We start from the raw sequence: 19453 nt of genomic DNA on the forward strand, positions 1-19453 counted from the left end.
CCCTAAGTATGAGCAATAAGAATATTGTTGCTTGCATCAATAAACACAACTAATACATTTCAAGTAATGTGAGACATAATATCTAAACCTTTCTAATTCCTCACTGTGCACTTTCCTTTTCTCTTTCAGAACATCACTGACGTTGTTGCAGCCATTGCTGACCTGATCCGTGTGAAGATCCCCAGCAGCTATGAGGTCAGCAGTGGCCCGGGCTCTATGGGAGCCATCAGGACTTCTGTGGATCCACAGCGTCTAGCCTCTGCACTTCATGAGCCGAATGGACAACGGGCCACCCGGCAAGCGCCTCATCACCTGCAGCTACAGCACAACCATAACAAAAGTGAGGAATGCCTGCTAATCCATATTTTGGCCTTATGTCATAATGAACTCTGTTTTAGTGTCACATGATCTATGACTGTGAAAATGACTGTGTTGCAATAATATATTTTAAAATGTAATTTAATTTTAAAAAATGACACAAAAATCATAGGATAGTGATCAGGATCTAATTGTTTATCCGTCAGTTGTTAAGTATGCAGTATTATGACTGTGTCTGGCTCAGCTACTAATGGAAAATCACTATTGATTTTGTGAACGATTGGAGAAGCTACTTAAACAGTAGTGATCTTGGCCTGAACTATCCTATTGAAGTCTGCTTATCTGTGTCAGATACTTACTTAATGAATGTACTGGATCAGATTAAAAGCTTCAATACAAGATTACATCTCATTTCTTTACAGGGAAATGACACTATTATCATTGTGTAATTGCTGTTTTTACGCTAATCAGAGCTGGTAGGAGGAACCTTTTCTGTTTATTGACAACTGTGGATCTCTTTCAGGTGTTGTTGGTGGTAGAGAGCAGTATAAGAAGGGACAGGGCAGCCCAGGACCGAGGCAACAATGGTGTCAACACTGTAAAGTAGTAGTCCTGGGCAATGGTGTGAGGAAAATTACCAAAGATGAGCAGGGCAAAGCACAGGTAGGAATATGTGATTTTTATTTGCCTTTAATGTATTCAAAAAGGCATTCGCACCCTAATTTGACATAATTCCATGTGAAATATAGAGTGTGACTTTATTTGTTTGATTGGGAATTGATTGGATCATTGTGGACATTCCATGCCAGAATGAGGCCAGACTAATGCTAATGCCTAAATAATTATTTTGCTATTAATTAACATTAGCCGGTAGGATGCATGACCTTTGTGACAGAAAAGTTGTTTCAGTGGTGAAGCAAGTTACATTTATTACAATGTCTCAACCTCTGATTTCTCCCAGAAGTCCCAGTTATGTTCTGATGGGGGTTTGGTGTTCTGCAGTCATAGCTGTCTCATTCTGCACTCATCATCCTCTCAGTCCAATGGGAACACAGACACCAAGGTTTGTTTTCACTGTCATAATCCATATGCAAACAGCTTTGAGACTGAGCGTGGCTGATTTTATTTGACCAATAGATGAATTGCTCTTGATTACGCATGATGAATGTTATGCACGTTTCATGTTTCTATATTGTATTTCCAGGCGTCTGTTGCTCTACTTTCTGAAAGTGCTTTGAAACAGAGTCCTTCTAAAGTCCAGCACCAGTACAGCAACAACATGTCCTCGCTGGATGTCCACTGCCTGGCCCAACTCCAGCCCAAGCCCTCCCCTCCCTCTCCGAACCTTCACACGGTTTTTACCCCAGCCAAAGCATCTCAAGCGATCAAGACAGAATCTAAACCTGAAAGCATATCGGAGAGCCATCTTAAAGTGACAGTTAAGCTGAAACCGTGTTCAGAGAGCCACATGGAAGACAAACTGTGGCATCACGGCAAACGGTGGAAAGGCCTGCGCTGGCGAAAATGGACAGTACACATTGCAGTTCCAAAAGTTGCCACCCAAGAGTCGGAAGTTGAGGAGCTCTTGCAGCAGCTCAACTCATCTCTGCGGCCGTGCTCAACCACCCGTGACCGGCGCCGCTGTTGTTTTTGCCAACAGATTGGCGATGGGATGACGGATGGCCCTGCCAGGCTGCTCAACTTGGACTTGGACACCTGGGTGCACCTCAACTGCGCCCTTTGGTCCTCTGAGGTCTATGAGACTCAATCTGGTGCCCTGATCAATGTAGAATTGGCACGTCAGCGTGGGCAAACGGTGGTTTGTGCATTCTGCCAGCGCTTAGGCGCCACCAGTGGCTGCCATCGGCTGCGTTGCCTCAACATCTACCATTTCACCTGCGCCCTGCAGGCTGGCTGTACGTTTTTTAAGGATAAGACAATGCTGTGCCACCAGCACCGGCCCCGGGGAGCCGGCGCTGCCGCCGGCTTGCACTTAGAACATCAGCTGCGCTGCTTCTCTGTGTTCCGCCGTGTCTTTGTACAGCGTGATGAACTGCGACAGTTAGCAGCGGCCGTGCAGCAGCCTGAGCGCGGCCATACTTTCCGTGTGGGCAGTTTGCTTTTCCATGCGATGGGTCAGCTGCCACCTGCCCTGCTGCCCACGTTCCACTCATCTACGGCCATCTATCCACCAGGCTATGAAGCAAGCAGGCTTTACTGGAGCATGCGGCACGGTCAGAAGCGCTGCAGATATGTCTGCTCTGTGGAAGAACATGAGGGGCGTCCCGAATTCAGCATCCGTGTGATTGAGCAGGGCTACGAGGATCTGGTGCTAACTGACACCTCTGCTAAAGGTACAGTTGCCTCAGTCTCCATCACATATACTGATATAATAGCAGACAGGGTTTCCGCAGGTCCTTAAAGGATTAGTTAACTTCTGCATGAAAATTTCTTGATAATTTACTCACCCCCATGTCATCCAAGATGTTCATGTTTTTCTGCCCTGTCACAGGAAGAAAAGACTAAGAACATTATTAAACATATTCAGCATAGGGATTGTACAATTATTGACACAATATTCTATTTACTGCCTTTCTTTAAACACATTATTAACTTTTCAGCAAATTTGAATACATATGTATATGTATATGTGTGTATATATATATTACATAAAACAGTATATTATTAATAAAACAATTCTAAAATTTGCCATTACAGTTTGCAGTTTTGTTGATAAAAGTCCTGGAATGTGAGCCTCAGCTTAATAATCTGCAATACATGATTTATTTTGAAATTTTTAGCGTTTGTTCTGTATGGACGTGCAGTATTTGGGGAGGTATTAAATAATGTCCAGGTTGCTGCTGAAAGAGGTGTTAGTGAGGCCAGCAGAGGGTGCTCACCCAGTGGTCTGAGTGGGTCCTTATGCCCCAGTATAGTGATGAGGACACTCATTAGTGATGAGGACACTATACTGTCAAAAAGCACCCTCCTTCAGATGAGATATTAAACCGAGGTCCTGACTCTCTGTGGTCATAAAAAAAAAATCCCAGGATGTCCTTTGAAAAAAAAAGAGTAGGGGTGTAACCCCGGCATCCTGGCCAAATTTGCCCATTGGCCTCTGTCCATCATGGCCTCGTAATCATCCCCATTATACCGACTGGCTTCATCACCCTGTCTCCTCTCCACCAATAAGCTGGTGTGTGGTGGGCGTTCTGACGCAATATGGCTGCCGTCACATCATTAATTATCAATTATTATTATTATTATTACTAATTTAGTGTTATTTTGAAATGTATGAGTGATTTTAACTGCAATATGATTAACATTAAACCTAAAACAACAGTTACTAAAAGAAGAACAGGGCATAAAATTAAAATGGCAGCTTTCATGTTCAGCAGAGTGTAAAAAAACTACAAACTTGCAAGCAATGCCTGTTGTCTCCAAACCAAGTTATGTTTTGCCCACAATCTGCTGCCAATAGAAATTCCACTTCAATAGAACCAAATCGAAGAGCTTTCAGTTTATCAAATCTGAAATGTAAAAAAGAACCCAGTTCTTTGTGCATTCACATTATAACTGATCTGACAAGTGGACTCAGATGTCTTTTTGTTGTGCACATATTGCAAAACAACCTGAGACCACAAAAAAAAAAATATATTATGAGCCCCATATACACTCTGAATGTGTAGTAGAGGACAAAACAAATCTGCTCTAATATATGCCTACGGACCTTATATATTTATGTAAACAAATTCAGTTGCATTTTTTCGAGGTTCAATAATTGCACTATGCCATATTATAATTTAAATTTCAATGCAATTAACTGTGTAAACCATTTTAAAATAATCTTATCAAGGTAATGTTTTTATTTTTATTTTTTTTGCTTTGCTCGTATGCTCATTCTCACCCATGTGCTCTAGGAGTCTGGGACAAAGTTCTTGGGCCCGTGGCTGAGAGGAGGGCTGAGACGGGCATGCTGAGACTCTTCCCTGTCTATCTGAAGGGAGAGGACCTGTTTGGGCTCACCATCTCAGCTGTTACCCGCATCACTGAATCGGTATTTACAATAATTACAACCTTAATATCACTCACTGCATATTGTAAAGTGAAATGCCCTTTTATGTACAGCTTGTTACAATGCGCTCATTTTGTGAAATGTCACTCTGTCGTAGCTGCCGGGTGTGGAGGCTTGCTCAAGGTATCGATTCCGTTATGGACGTAATCCCATGTTGGTGCTTCCACTGTCTATCAATCCATCTGGCAGCGCTCGTTCTGAGTTGCAGACGTTCCCCCATCATGAGAGGTCAGTATTGTAAAAAAATTACAGTGTGGTCTCATTCATGTATGCAAGAACAGGTTCATTGTCCATTGTCCAAGCACAGCTTACACAGAAATCACTTTAAAATCAAGCAGTTATCTGTTGGTCAATGCGGTGAATTTGCGTGACCAATTTGAACACAAGCAAAATGTGCGCAGACAATTTTTTCTCGCCTTCACGCAAAAATTGCACAGGTTCCTATCGGAATGACTAGATTTCGCCAGTGAAATTTCACCTAGCAACAGTAAAGCTGTTCTCACATTCTCGGAGACTACGTTTTAAAAGTGGCTGGCGGTGAGGTCGTTATCACTATTGGTTGCGTAGTAACGTTTGTGATTGACATTCGTTATTCATTCGGATGTTATTCTATGTTGTAGACAACTAATCAGTTTTAAAATTCTAAAATTCACTTCCTTTCCATCTCGCTCACGAAATTCGCTCTTCATTTGCATAAAGTTAAACATGTCAACTTTGTCACTTCGCTGGACATGGCTACATTTTGTCTCCAATGGTCACTGTCACTCGTGTTGCCAAAAATCCCCAGCTCTCTAGTGAAATGAATGAGATCGTATCGCTTTGTTGCTATGTGTTGCTAGCAGTGTGAACAGGGCTTAAATGTGACCACTCTTTTACATTTTGCGTTTTTTTGGAAGATCAGTATTAATTCTTTTTCTGTTTCTGCCATTTTCTTTTCTTATACTTGCCGGCAAACTCACATATACTCAAAAAGGTTGAAGATCCTCTCCGTGTGGGCCAGAACATCTCACTGCATCCAGAACTCCACCTTGACGGACAGTGGATCATCTCACAGCAAGCACTTTGTGCACTCAAAGTCATCTCAGTACCGCCGGCTGACCAGCGACTGGAAGACAAATGTTTTTCTGGCACACTCCCGCATCCAGGTGGGTTCGTTCAGCTATTTGTAAAAGCTGGCTGAAATTGTCAGGTTCATCTGATTGTCTGAAAATGTAAAGTTTTTTTTAAAAGATTCAGATAGACCTCACTGGAGGTCTCGAGGAAGCCTTAGTGTGCCTTGAGTGACTACAGTTTCTGTTGTTCCTCTAAGAGCATCTTAAGGAAAACTGTCTCTTTTAAGCCTGTGTTATTGGCATTCCTCCCTCTGGCACAGTTGTTGGTCATATAAAAGAGCCACAGCTGATCCAGTGTCTCTTCCAGTTCCCTGCCAAGCTTTTTAAAACCACAGAGGCATAAAAACAGCTAAATTACTAAGATAAATCTGATGTCTCATTCAGTCAGCTGTACAAACCTGTGTATGCTAATTGAAGCAGTGTAGAATAGAATATCCATGGGTCAGTCTCTAGAAACTATGCCCAGGTCATATTTTCTCCCCAAAAAAGAAAAAAATTGAATATTTGGAAGATATTTTGCATATGGAAATGAAGGAATTATTAAGGTGATTTTCATTAGATTTAGATTTAGATTCTTATTACGGTGCTGTAAAAATATTTATAGTATTGTATTAGTATAGTATAGTATAGTATTGTACTGTACAAATACTGTACTAGAATCATTTTGAAATTACTATTACTACAATAATGTAAAATTATTTAAATCATATTTTCCTGCATTACACTAATGACAATAGGACAGGGAATGAGCTTAATAGTTATAAAAAATGTCACGATGTAAAAAAAAATCGTAATGATTTTAAATAAGCTTTTAATCATTATGTCTATTTAAAAATATAATTGCTGATTTATTTATTTATTTAATTATTTTATTTATTTATATTAATTTTATTTTGTTGTTAAATATCACCCAGAGATGTTTCTTCTCAAAATTGAGAAAACAGAAAACTCTTCAGGGACAATCATTTTCAAAAAAAAAAAAAAAAAAAAAAAATTACAAGTGTACTGAATGTACTAAGTAAACATGCATGGAATATCTCGTATTTAGAAGTGAGCTAAACCTGACAAAACCTCCTTTTGGGATGTGTAATGTGTAACAGTATAAAAATGTATTAAATTGCAAAAATGCTGAAAGTTTTCAGTTAGGGTTAAGTTATAGTATTTTTAACTAGCTGTATATTAAAAACAAAAGAAGGCTATGGAATGTCCCCATTTTGTGTGTGTGTGTGTGATCTCTAGCCTTGGGTGTGAATGCATGTCTAATGCATCTTGTGTCTGCAGGGTCTTGGGCTGTTTGCAGCGCGTGACATTGAGAAGCAGACCATGGTGATTGAATACATGGGGGATATTCTGCGCACTGAGGTGGCCATGAGGAAAGAGCTGCTGTACAAGGCTAAGGTAACGCTCGCTCAACCACTGAGGAAATAGTGCTGGGAATAATGTTACCTTGACATGCTGTCAAATCCGTTTGTCTAAATCTGTGTGGATTTCTCCCACAGAACCGCCCAGCATATATGTTCCGCATCGACAGCGAGCGAGTTATTGACGCAACCCACTCTGGAAGCCCAGCAAGGTAACAAATGAACTTGACGTGTCAGCTTTCGGATATGTACATTACTTGATGATGCATTATGGGCAATGTCAAATCTGATATATTACTGTAATTTTCTGTATTTTGCCCTAGTCTGAGCACAATTCTGTACACCTGTGAACTCAATGTTTAATATTGCTGTTTTACTATTTGAGGCACTAATATTCAAAAGTTTGGGGGATTTTGAAAGAAGTCACTTATGCTCACTAAGGCTGCATTTATTTGATCAAAAATACAGTAAAAACGGTAATATTGTGAAATATTATTGCCATTTAAAATAACTGTTTTCTGTTTTAATATATGTAAAAAAAAAATAAAAATTTTTTAAAATTATTATTAATTTATTCATGTGATGCAAAGCTGAAGTTTCAGCATCATTCAGTCTTCAGTGTCACATGATTCTTCAGAAATCACTAATATGTTGATTTGATGCTCAAGAAACACTGTACTGACTCCAAACTTTTGAACGGTAGTGTATATCAGAACAAACCCACTTAAAGTTTTAAATTGCGTATACACTTAGTGTGCCATTGCTTTTCTCTGATATTTAAATTACAATTTTTCCTAGTGAATGACAAAGTGTTTGACATAAATTGCTGTTGGAAAGTTCAAAGCTTGCTCTTGGATGCAAGTAGAAATTAAGTTATAATTCATTTTAATTGGATGTTTCACGTAGATACATCAATCATTCATGCTCACCAAACTGTGTGGCTGAGGTTGTGACGTTTGAGCGGGGCTACAAGATTATCATCAGTGCCGCCCGCAGGATTGAGAGGGGAGAAGAGGTAAGACTGTACAAGTGTGTCATTTATTTTCATGCACCCTAAATAAACTGTGCAAACATGCCCAAAAAACAGCTTTGCAATGCACAACAATCTTGCAGGGCAGTTCTGGTAGACTGTGAAGGATGCAGCAGACCATTGCAATCTGGCATACTTTTAGGGATACCAAATCGGTTATTGGCTGATATTATAGAATTTTTTGTATAGGTATCAGCTGATAAGGGATATTTAATTGTTCATGCTCATTTCCACTATTTGACATTAAGATTTCCTTTACTGTCATCTCACACTCACTTAAAGGTACACTATGTAACTTTTGGCGCTCTAGTGGTTAAAAAATGAAACTGCATGAATTTTCGGAAGAACATTGTTTTGGTTGTCCTTTGGCTATGTGTGACTGTGCGGATAAATATGGTTAAATCCTACTGCTCATAAAACATTTACTACTAGGCTTAAGAGATATAACCAGTTTAGATGGAAAGGATTTCAAGCTGACTAGCTGAAGATGTTACTGTAGCTATACTCATTAATAGACACGGTACTTCCTTGAAAATAAATTTCAGCACAGCGCTACAACAACCATAATGAAATGACCCTTCACAATAGATAATGCTTTACAATGAATTCTGTTAGAGAGCTACATATGGCAATTTATCTGGGGTGCATTTCCCAAAAGCATTGTTAGCCAACTATCATCGCAAGTTCTATCGTTATTAACATAGTTCAACAATTTGGTATTTCCCAAAACCGTAGTTCAAACGAACATTCGCAAACTGCATCGCAAACTTGTGTGGTTGGAACGACAGCTCTCGAGCTGTGGTTAGAAGCATAGCTTCTTGTTTTTATGGCATGTGAACTTGATAAATCGTTATCTTGAGCAGAATAAGCAAACTGACATTAAGTTTTATTTCAAATGAATACAAATGTCATTTTAGTTTGTCAAGAGATTTTAAGCACCATTTTTGAAGAGTGCTCATCTGCGTACGTGCTCTAGAACGAGCCTATGATTGAATCTAGAAATAAAGCAAAATAACTGAGAAAAATGACAGTTAGTCCTCAGATGCCAAGTCCGAGATTTATAGCAAAAAATCTAGCATTAATTTGATCTCAAATGGATTAATTTGAGCAGACTCTCCTCTGTTCGCCGTTTTTTTAAACAGGTGATTCCCCAGAGGTTCAAGATTTATCATGCTCCATTTCAACATTTCTCGCTCTTTGTGACAACTAACCTATGCCACCCCCACCCCAAACACACATCAAAGTAGCCAGAGCAACTTTTTTCTATTTACAGATATGATGAGATACGAACAGGCGAGTGATGTATGTACGCAATTTCCTGCGAAAATCATCCCATCAGGTCTAAAATATAAACACTTATAATAGGCTTACCATAGTGAATCAGGGAAAGGCAAAAACATGTTTTGGAAGAAACATTGATGACGTATTGACTTATTTAAATGTTCATTTTGAACAAAAAAAATTACATAGTGTACCTTTAAAGTTAATTTTTAAAATACTAATTTAACAACACTTAAAGGGTTAGTTCACCCAAAAATGAAAATTCTGTCATTAATTGCTCACCCTCATGTTGTTCCAAACCCATAAGACCTTCATTCATCTTCGGAACACAAATTAAGATACTCTTGATAAAATCCGATGGCTCAGTGAGGCCTCCATTGACAGCAAGATAATTAACACTTTCAAATGCCCAGAAAGGTACTAAAGACATATTTAAAACAGTTCATGTGACTACAGTGATTCAACCTTAATGTTATGAAGCGATGAGAATACTTTTTGTGCACCAAAAAAACAAAATAACGACTTTATTCAACAATATCTAGTGATGGGTGATTTCAAAACACTGCTTCATGAAGCTTCGAAGCTTTATGAATCTTTTGTTTCAAATCAGTGGTTTGGAGTGTATCAAACTGCCAAAGTCACACCCCCCAATGGCGAACCATTGAAATTTCAAAACACATTTTGAATACACGCTCCGAACCACTGATTTGAAACAAAAGATTCATAAAGCTTCGAAGCTTTATGAAGCAGTGGTTTGAAATCGCCCATCACTAGATATTGTTGAATAATTGTTTAGTTTTTTTGGCGCATAGAAAGTATTCTCGTCGCTTCATAACATTAAGGTTGAACCACTGTAGTCACATGAACTGTTTTAAATATGTCTTTAGTAGCTTTCTGGCCATCTGAAAGTGTTAATTATCTTGCTTGCAATGGAGGCCTCACTGAGCCATCGGATTTATCAAAAATATTTTAATTTGTGTTCCGAAGATGAATGAAGGTCTTATGGGTGTGGAACGACATGAAGGTGAGTAATTAATGACAGAATTTTCATTTTTGGGTGAACTAACCCTTTAAACATCAGTACCGGCCAGAATGTTGGTGCATACCTACATATTTTACTGTGACTGTTCATTTAGACACCTAAAACAACCCTTTAAATGTCAGAAGGTGCTCTCGACTGCACCACGTGTGTCTGGTTATAATGCTTTTCTCGATCATGTGATGAAATACTGAATAATAGCCAATTTTTGGAGTGTCTGTTCTCATAAGAACTATCCGCAGAGATTTGAACCACCTTTGAATGATTTTGTTTCAGCTCTGCTATGATTACAAGCTCACCCCGGTTGAAGATCAGAGCAAGATCCCATGTCACTGTGGAGCCGCCAACTGCCGCAAGTGGATAAACTGAACAGGAGTGACAGCAACAACTCTTGAGGTGCCAATTTACCAGAGGGAGACATAAAAGAAAAGGAAACAGCCAATCCTGGAAGTTGTTTTAGCGGGCGATCATTTTTAAACGTGCAAAACTAAGAGGAAAACACAACGCTAGAATACAGCATTGTGTGAGAGCCATTTGTTTCATTTTCTTGACTTGAAAGGAAAAGGTTCCGTTATGTGCATGTGCCATGAGTCTGTGTGTGTGTGTGCGCGTGCGTGTGTGTGTGTGTGTGTGTGTGTGTGAGCGTTTAGCTTGGTTTGTTTGTCAGCTCAAATGCGTGTGCGTCACACGGGACAGATTTCACCAGCGAATGAGGACGGAGAATGAGCGAGAGCACTGTGCCGGGTATGCCTTATAGGTCGATGGAGAGGGCAGGCCCATCTGTATGACGTGATCTGTACCGTAGAAATCAATGTAGAACATCACTGAATGGAGAATGTACGGAATTGACTTCCGCAAAAGGAAAAACATGTTGCACTAAAAAAAAAAGAAATAGAAAAAAAAAAGAAATAGAAAACAAACTCACGAAAAAACTCAAAAATACTTGATTCCATGAGTCAGTTTTATCCTAGATATCTCTCATTGTTTAGTGTAAGAAAATAAAGGTGTTTTGTATTTATTACTGTGTGAGTGAATGAATGGGCCTATTTTTAAAAGCGGTTTTATGCCGATAAAAAGGATGCCCGACTGCGATTCTTGCACGCAGTTTGAGATTCTGTTACATCTGTAAATACCGTGTAAATATAGAGAAATATCGGAATGATTGACCAAATACTACCTTATTCACTACCTTATTCATATCGGTATTCAGATATTTTAGATGTGCTTGTTCCGTTTTATTTTGCTTTTTTCTCCTTTCTTTTCCTTTTCAGAATTATTTAACAAAGACACATCACGATACCACGTGTACACGTGTAATTACGAAACTGTACAGAATTACAAAAGTGATTTTCACAAGAAAGTATTTTCTCTGTGCTTAGGATGTGGTATTTGTAGTGACTTTGTGGTTTATTCATTATTGCTGACCATTTTGTTGGTTTTCATTTCATTTTGTTCCATTTTATGTTACGGATGGCAGCGACACAGAATTCAAAACAAGTGACATTCTAGTAAATCAGGTGGGATTGTAGATATAGGGATAACTGTGAAATGAACTTTAAACCTCACAAACCGATTATGAGATCACAAGCGTAACCTGAACAGGCACAAGTAGATCATGCTCATTTTTTTTTTTTTTTTAATAAAGGCTGTCGTGTGGATTTTATAAACACGCAACGTCGTTGCGGGAGAAAGAGAAGTCATTGTGTTATGAGCAGGAATCGGTGGGAGGAAGGGCCAGCGTAACTCTCTAAAAAATGTGTACATATGAAAAACATATGCCTGTATTAGTTTTACTGATTGAAGTGAAGCATCTGTTCAGAGAGCGCTATTCATTTTGTAGCCAAAAACTGTTTTCACATTTCACATGCCTTGTTATTTCAATTTGGGAGTTTCTGTGTGCACAATTTCACGTTGAAAAATGGACAGTTTAGACTTTGTATTGTACTGGGCATGAATTTTTTCAAAAGAGTCAGTTGTATATATTTTTTCTCAATGAACAGCTGTAACAAAATTGTTTCATGGATATTTTCCTTGTCTTGTAAAATACATCAATTTCCTAGTGTTTTTTTTTTTTTTTTTTTTCCTTTTTTTCCTTTTTTGCTCTGTATAGTAGTCTAAATTGTTTTGGAAACTGAAGCTTTTTTGAAGTACACAGAGCGATATAGGGTTTGGTATTTGAGGAATTGAATTTACATTTACAAAAAAAATAATAAAATATTTTACATCATTAATTGATGCACAACTTATTTTTCTTTTGGTAATGTGTTGCAGTTTTATTGAGATGCTATTTTTTTTTTTATCAATATTTTAAATTATTTTTTATTATTGCGGTTTTTGTTTTTATTTTAATTTTAGTTAAAGGTTTGTTGTGTTTTGTCATTTGTATGTAGGGCTGGGCGATATGGCAAAAAAATAAAATCTCGATTTTTTTTCAGAATGATTGACCGTTTCACGATTTCGATTTTTTTTTTTTTTTTTTTTTTTACTTTATAACTAGTCAACTTAAAAACTTAACTACAATATGATTTAAGTAACATTCCCTTTATTAACAATCTGGTTAAAAAAAAGTTCCATTCCAAGTGCAGCACACATGAAGTGATCAACATGGTGTAATGTAAAACAATTTGTTAAATATCTTTGTAGAAATACGCCTGAAATATGAAGACAAATGTTGTACAAACTTATCTTAAACACATCCTATATGCTCAGAAATAATATAAAGTAAGAAAATGCTAAATATTTCTTAGCCAAAAAGTAATAGCAATAAATAACACCAGTAATAGGCTATTATTAACAGAAAATGCTTTGTAAAAACAGAAAACAGCAGCTTTCAGCCTGTCACCATCATGCAAACATGAAATATCAAACAGGGTTTACAGGTTTTTGCATTCCATTGCACTATTTGTCCTATTGTTTTTATGTTTGGCGGACATGTTTAGGTGTTGCACTTGGGTCTCGTGTCTTTTGCAGCGTCTTACCCATGAAACGTCATTCTAAAAACACGGCGGTCAAGTTAAAAAAAAAAAAAAAAAGCTCAACTCACGTTTAATAACTTTGCCTTTTTTTCTCATTCCACTGCCTGCGTCTCATTTTTATAACGCAATAACGGATTTCTGAATGAACAGCCGTTTAAGAATAGTGATGTGTTCTCCGTTCATAGAGCGTCACATGAGAGCGGTTAATCAGGCGCGCCGGCGCCATTATGAGGTCGGATCATTTTCTTCTCCTAATACGGTTATAATTGCTGTATTGTCAACATGTCTAATTGTAATGCTAACATTTTTATTCAAAATCGCGATTTCTCGATTTAAAAAATAATAAAATCGAGGCAAAACATTAAATTCGAATTAATCGAAAAAATCTGAAAAATCGCCCAGCCCTATTTGTATGTCTTGTTTTTATTATTATTTCAGTTTTATTTCAGCTAAATGAAAATGAGAAATGTTGCAACTAGCTGAAATAAAATGAATTTGTTTTGTTTTTTTACATTTAATTAATTTTAGTTAAAATGTATTTTTTCAAGTGACAACAGATCTTAGTTATTTTATATGTATATGATGTTAAAAGACCCTCTCGCTTTCCTGGGACGCAGCAAGACACCACAGCACACCCGAGGCCTCTGGTAGCATTTGGGAGGGGGAATTGTGTTATACTGACTCGCTCGCACACAATGTTCTTCGACCATAGCAAGGTCCATGTCAAGAGTATGAGTTTGTATTGCATAGCCATGGTAACCCCATGTTAAACAGATGAGTGGGACACTCTCATTACGCTGACACACCCTGATCTGACAGTGCTGGGCTAGTCTTATGTCCTATGTTATAGTGACACGGTTTTCACTTTTTTTTGTCATTATTAATATGGTACTTTTGATTATTGTTTTAATTAGCTTGTTTTTAATATCAGCATCAACAAATGGATATAATATGTGCATTTAAATACAGTGGTGTATCAACACCCCAATACAAAGGTCAGTCTTTTTAAAAGGTTTTTAAGTTTTAAAATAAGTCATACTCCATAATGGGGTGCCCTTCCATTATATTTTCTACTACCATGATGTTAGGCCAATGATTACAGCTTATTCTGGCCAGGAACTGCCCATTTAGGCAGTCTCAATAACATATAAATTGACCACTCAAAAAATATTTTGGCCTAAATTTAATATGTATTTAAATGGAATATAAAGACTGTGTGTGTGTTTCTGCATTTTATCATCTACAGTGGTAATAAAATGGGCTTGTTTTTTGAAAACTGTCACTAACAACAGTTGTACTAATATATAACAAATACACCGATCAGGCATTATGACCACTGACAGGTGAAGTGAATAACACTGATTATCTCTTCATCACGGCACCTGTTAGTGGGTGTGATATATTAGGCAGCAAGTGAACATTTTTTCCTCAAAGTTGATGTTGAAAGAAGCAAGAAAAAATGGGCAAGCATAAGGATTTGAGCGAGTTTGACAAGGGCCAAATTGTGATGGCTAGACAACTGGGTCAGAGCATCTCCAAAACTGCAGCTCTTGTGGGGTGTTCCTGGTCTGCAGTGGTCAGTATCTATCAAAAGTGGTCCAAGGAAGGAACAGTGATGAACCGGCGACGGGGTCATGGGCGGCCAAGGCTCATTGATGCACGTGGGGAGCGAAGGCTCGCCCGTGTGGTCGATCCAACAGAAGAGCTACTGTAGCTCAAATTGCTCAAGAAGTTAATGCTGGTTCTGATAGAAAGGTGTCAGAATACACAGTGCATCGCAGTTTGTTGCGTATGGGGCTGTTAGGGTGCCCTTGCTGACCCCTGTCTACTGCCGAAAGTGCCAACAGTGGGCACGTGAGCATCAGAACCGGACCACGGAGCAATGGAAGAAGGTGGCCTGGTCTGATGAACCATGTTTTCTTTTACATCACGTGGATGTAAAATGAGCATCTGTGGGATGTGCTGAACAAACAAGTCCGATCCATGGAGGCCCCACCTCGCAATTTACAGGACTTGAAGGATCTGCTGCTAACATCTTGGTGCCAGATACCACAGCACACCTTCAGGGGTCTAGTGGAGTCCATACCTCGATGGGTCAGGGCTGTTTTGGCAGCAAAAGGAGGAACAATACGATAAGGTGGTCATAATGTTATGCCTGATCGGTGTATATTGCCGTTGTACTAATTTATACTACATCTGAATCAGCAGAAATGTGGTTAAAATCTACTATACTTTTAAAACTGCATCACATGCCTTTACAGGCGCACAGATTTGAACAACATCAAAAGAAGGATGTGATGTCCCTGAGACTGCAGTCTAGGATGAGGTTTACAGTTAAGCAACTTGTTGGCAGTTGCTGCACTGTCCAAAAAATAATCTTCCAATTTATCTAAATTTCAAACCCTAGGCAATTTATTCACATCAGGTTGTCCCACCAATTTCATTTTGAGAGCTTATTGAACTGGAACAATACGAGGTAGGCTACTGACCAGAATAAAGTCAGGCTGTTTGGCCAGTGCCAGAAATCATATATGAAAATTATGAAAACCAAAACCTCTGACCAAACATACCTCATGCTGACTCTCAGTCATGATGGAAGCATTTGGTTTCAGGCTGCTTTTCTGCCTCAAAGAAAGGCGATCAGTCAAATTGTTAGATCAGAATGTACCGTGGTCTGGATTTATGTTACTTTAAGACCAATGTTTGCGGATTTGCCGAGCCTTGCATTAGTGGGGAGAATGACGGAGGCGAATAAAAACAAAATACAAAATTCGTTAACGGTAGCCTGTGTCATGTAGGTTACAAACTGAGGTCCTATAACAATAAGCTCAATTAAAGTTCTTAATGTGTAACTTAAGGCTGACGTCCCTGCAAATAATAAAGGATGATTCTTTTGCTTTTCCTAATTAAGACAAAGCCTCACTGGGTTACAATGTGGAATCATTAATAAAAGGCGCCACCTGCTGGTAGACAGACATAATTTAGAGAGTTTGAGAAATGAGAAAATAACTGCAATGAATGAGTGAAAAAAATATAAAACATAACTGGGCCATGTTATACAGTTTTGGTAACACTGTGGCCAAAAAAAAAAAAAAAAACTCAAAATCAATACAGCTTACTTTAAATGTCCTCGAGATTTTATGATGTCTAACTGTTTTTATACAGATCCATATGTTATATAACAGAAACAAATAAATTTTTACGTTAAACATCACAAAAGTCATTTATCATTAACAGTTGTGCTGTGTTGAAAATCATTTACCTGATTTGGTGTTCCTGGTAAAAAAAAAAAAAATTACTGTCCTTTTAAATTGCTTGTAAATCTCTCATATTATCACTAAATATTGGATTCAGTTCTGTCAACTTGTTTCCTTTCAATTAGCACAGGTTTTGTATTTCTTTTTGGAAATGACTGATCGCAGGCCTCATTAATCCGTGCTTATGCACCTCAGTTTTGAGTAACAAATGTTCACTAAAGCTTATTCCCCTAAAAAAAATAATGAATAAGCACAGATAAGGCCTATGATCAATCAGTTCCAAAAAGATATACATATGTGCTAATTGAAAGGAAACAAGTTGATAAAAAGACCGATCCAGTATTTGGCAATAACAATGCATAACAAGAGATTTATAAGCAATTTTTTGTCATTTTGACTGGGAATTCAAAGCTATCAGAGGTGAAAAAAAATAAAAATGTTATTTTTATTAGCTATTATTATTACTTAATATTATTAACATTTTTGGGGAAGTTGTTATACCCTGTGTGAACAAAGTCAGTAAGTTTTAGTCCAATGTGAAAACATAGCATTTTTGGGAAAAAGAAAATCCTCTCCGAGTGAAAATGTCCAAAATACAATAGATGGACGGATGGGCGGACGGACGGACAGACAGATAGAAGAGTGGAAACTTGAGCCTGTTAACAGATACTCAGTTTTACACGACTGGCTGCAGAAAATCAAATGAACTACACATCAACACAGCCACGGTGCTCTGAAGGGCAATATTACATAATAATGAACTAGAAGAAATGATCACTCCATGGGATATGAAACATAAAAGACATTATCTGAGTGCACTAAATTCAGTTTGCACTACATTTGGATTCATAATGAAGATCGAATTGACTAATCAATCTTAGCATATCCTCAGACACAGGAAAACAATTCAGAAATGTAATAATTATCAAACTGGTTTCAGAATTTAAAGTGTGATTTATATGATTTTCTTTTTAAAGCACATCTAAACAATCCCTTCAATCTGCTTCCAGGTATTAATCCTAGCAGAGGATCCATAATGACACAGCAGTCATTAGGTCTGATGATTGCTCTACAGGGTCATATTACAGCCAAGCAATATGAGTCTATTTTGCAGGACCAGCTGCACCCCATCATTCAGACACACTGCTCCATTATGATGATCCCGTATTCCAGGATGATAATGTCTCCACAGACACTGCTACACAAACCAAAAACAGGACGAAATCAGACACCTCCGAAGGCCTCCCGAATCACCAGATCTAAACATTAATAAATCTGAGAAAGTGCTGAGCAGATGTCCAGCCTCATGTATTCAAATGCAATATCATTTTTAAGTTTATATATAAAAAAAAAATACTAAAAGCACTGAGTGTTTTACTGCAAAATTGCCTTTTGTTGTCATTATTATGAATGTAGACTCCATAGGACTTTCAGATTTCTAAAACTACAGAGTCTGACCACAAAACAAATTAAGTTAACATAATCTAATAATATCTTGTTTACCATTCACTGGTTTTCCAAGTAAACAAAAAACTTTATTGTAGTTTTTTTTATGAGGAAAAATCTCTTATTAGGTATATGGGCGTTTAAGTCTTTATTATGCTTTATTATATTATGCTATTTTTCATTTTCTTTTCATATCTTTTGGTGTTTCACAAAAGAAAATTTGTTAGATGATGAGACAAAAGATACACCGACTGATATAGGAAGTGGAATGTGTCTATGTCGCTTACGGTGCAGTGCAGTAGCGCCCCCTAGAGACTGTATTATGCAACTCCACTAATGGCTGTTCTTCTATAATAAAACTTTATTTATATTGAACTACAGACATTGTTTATATTTGAAGACCAGATTTGGTATCTATTAAGTCTAAAATTTACTTTACTATCAGTAACTAGGATGAGTGGAGCATGTCAACTTTACACAACATAAATCAAGATGCATTAATAAATGTGAATTTTCTCTTATTAGTCTATCTTTGCCTTGATATGATGAGTATGGATCTTGCTAGAGAATCATTTGGTTTAACCATTGAGTGCAGACACTTTGGTTACCAACAATCGTCTAAATAGGCCTATCTAATAAAATCATACAGGTTTAAAACAAAATGAGGGTAAGTAAATGATGACAATTAATTTTCTGAGACACTTCTTAAAATATCTTTTGTTACACAAAAAGGTCATACAGGTTCGGAACGACATGAGGGTGAGTAAATTAGCCAATGAGAGATTTTACATTTTTGGGTGAACTACCTCTTTAAGAACGATTGCTGTGTGTGAGATAGCGATCAGAGGTTTCTCTTTCCTTTCTTTTGTTCTTTATAGTATAGACCTAATATTAAAAAAATACATAGGCTACAAATAAGCCTGAATTAATACGGGTGGTTTTGTAAAGATTTAATCATTTTGTCATGACTTTCTTTGTAGCTAGTTGAATGAATGAATCGATGGAAAGCGACACTGTCAGTGGAACTCCGTTATCGTCTGACACCAGTTTGACACTCGGGCAGATGTTGCGGGTGTCAGACTTCTGAGATATTGTCTGACTGAGGTAAATAAAAATAACTTCTCTGTAACAGTGTATTCTGCTAGCACTTTACAGATCTTCACCATGCAGGAGAAGGGTGTGCGCAGCTCCGGGCGAATCGCCTGCTCAGTGCGGGAATCGAACCCATGACAGAAGCGGAGTTGAATGCGGATGTCCTCCACGGCGCGGTGACACTGATAAGGAACTGAAGTGTGGGGATGTGCTCATTTTAAGTCGAGCTTCTGCAAAATCCACATTACGGACGACGATTTAATCGGTAAACTGGAGTGAATAAATTCGCGAGTGGACAGCGTTTCCCCCTAAATATTAAGAGAAGACAGCAAAAAAAAAAAAAAAAAAAAATGGGAAGTACAGTGATGGACTCCAAGAAAAAGGAATGTACTAAGAAATCCTCAAAGAAAAAGCGATCTCTGCGACTAAACATGCCAGTGAGTTATATACTTTGCAGCATATATTTT

The 19453-nt window shown here is 37.9% G+C and overlaps 2 protein-coding genes across 17 annotated transcripts in view; both read left to right on the forward strand.

Annotated features, from left to right (window-relative positions):
• kmt2cb (lysine (K)-specific methyltransferase 2Cb) overlaps positions 1-12447 on the forward strand; it is a 121138-nt gene extending 108691 nt beyond the window's left edge. For 11 of the 12 annotated variants that reach the window (XM_051881088.1, XM_051881070.1, XM_051881077.1 and 8 more), the window contains 11 exons: positions 130-340; positions 842-981; positions 1280-1381; positions 1523-2672; positions 4239-4375; positions 4491-4621; positions 5367-5538; positions 6787-6903; positions 7005-7078; positions 7773-7881; positions 10493-12447. In XM_051881088.1, the coding sequence (XP_051737048.1) occupies positions 130-340; positions 842-981; positions 1280-1381; positions 1523-2672; positions 4239-4375; positions 4491-4621; positions 5367-5538; positions 6787-6903; positions 7005-7078; positions 7773-7881; positions 10493-10585 (2436 nt within the window). In that variant the 3' untranslated portion in view covers positions 10586-12447. The remainder of the gene's footprint in view (positions 1-129; positions 341-841; positions 982-1279; positions 1382-1522; positions 2673-4238; positions 4376-4490; positions 4622-5366; positions 5539-6786; positions 6904-7004; positions 7079-7772; positions 7882-10492) is intronic. The other variant, XM_051881098.1, reaches the window with a different exon arrangement.
• A 6279-nt stretch (positions 12448-18726) lies between these two features.
• prkag2b (protein kinase, AMP-activated, gamma 2 non-catalytic subunit b) overlaps positions 18727-19453 on the forward strand; it is a 39206-nt gene continuing 38479 nt past the window's right edge. For 2 of the 5 annotated variants that reach the window (XR_007927735.1, XM_051881177.1), the window contains exon 1: positions 19024-19423. Coding sequence is in view for 3 of the 5 variants with exons in the window: in XM_051881177.1 (XP_051737137.1) it covers positions 19337-19423 (87 nt within the window). In the remaining 2 variants the exon portion in view is untranslated. Of the gene's footprint in view, positions 18742-18874; positions 18999-19021; positions 19424-19453 lie in introns of those variants that run through there. The other 3 variants (XM_051881186.1, XM_051881201.1, XM_051881165.1) reach the window with 3 other exon arrangements.

This window comes from Ctenopharyngodon idella, chromosome 2, assembly GCF_019924925.1.
Source record: "Ctenopharyngodon idella isolate HZGC_01 chromosome 2, HZGC01, whole genome shotgun sequence".
NCBI classification, from domain to species: Eukaryota; Metazoa; Chordata; class Actinopteri; order Cypriniformes; family Xenocyprididae; genus Ctenopharyngodon; species Ctenopharyngodon idella.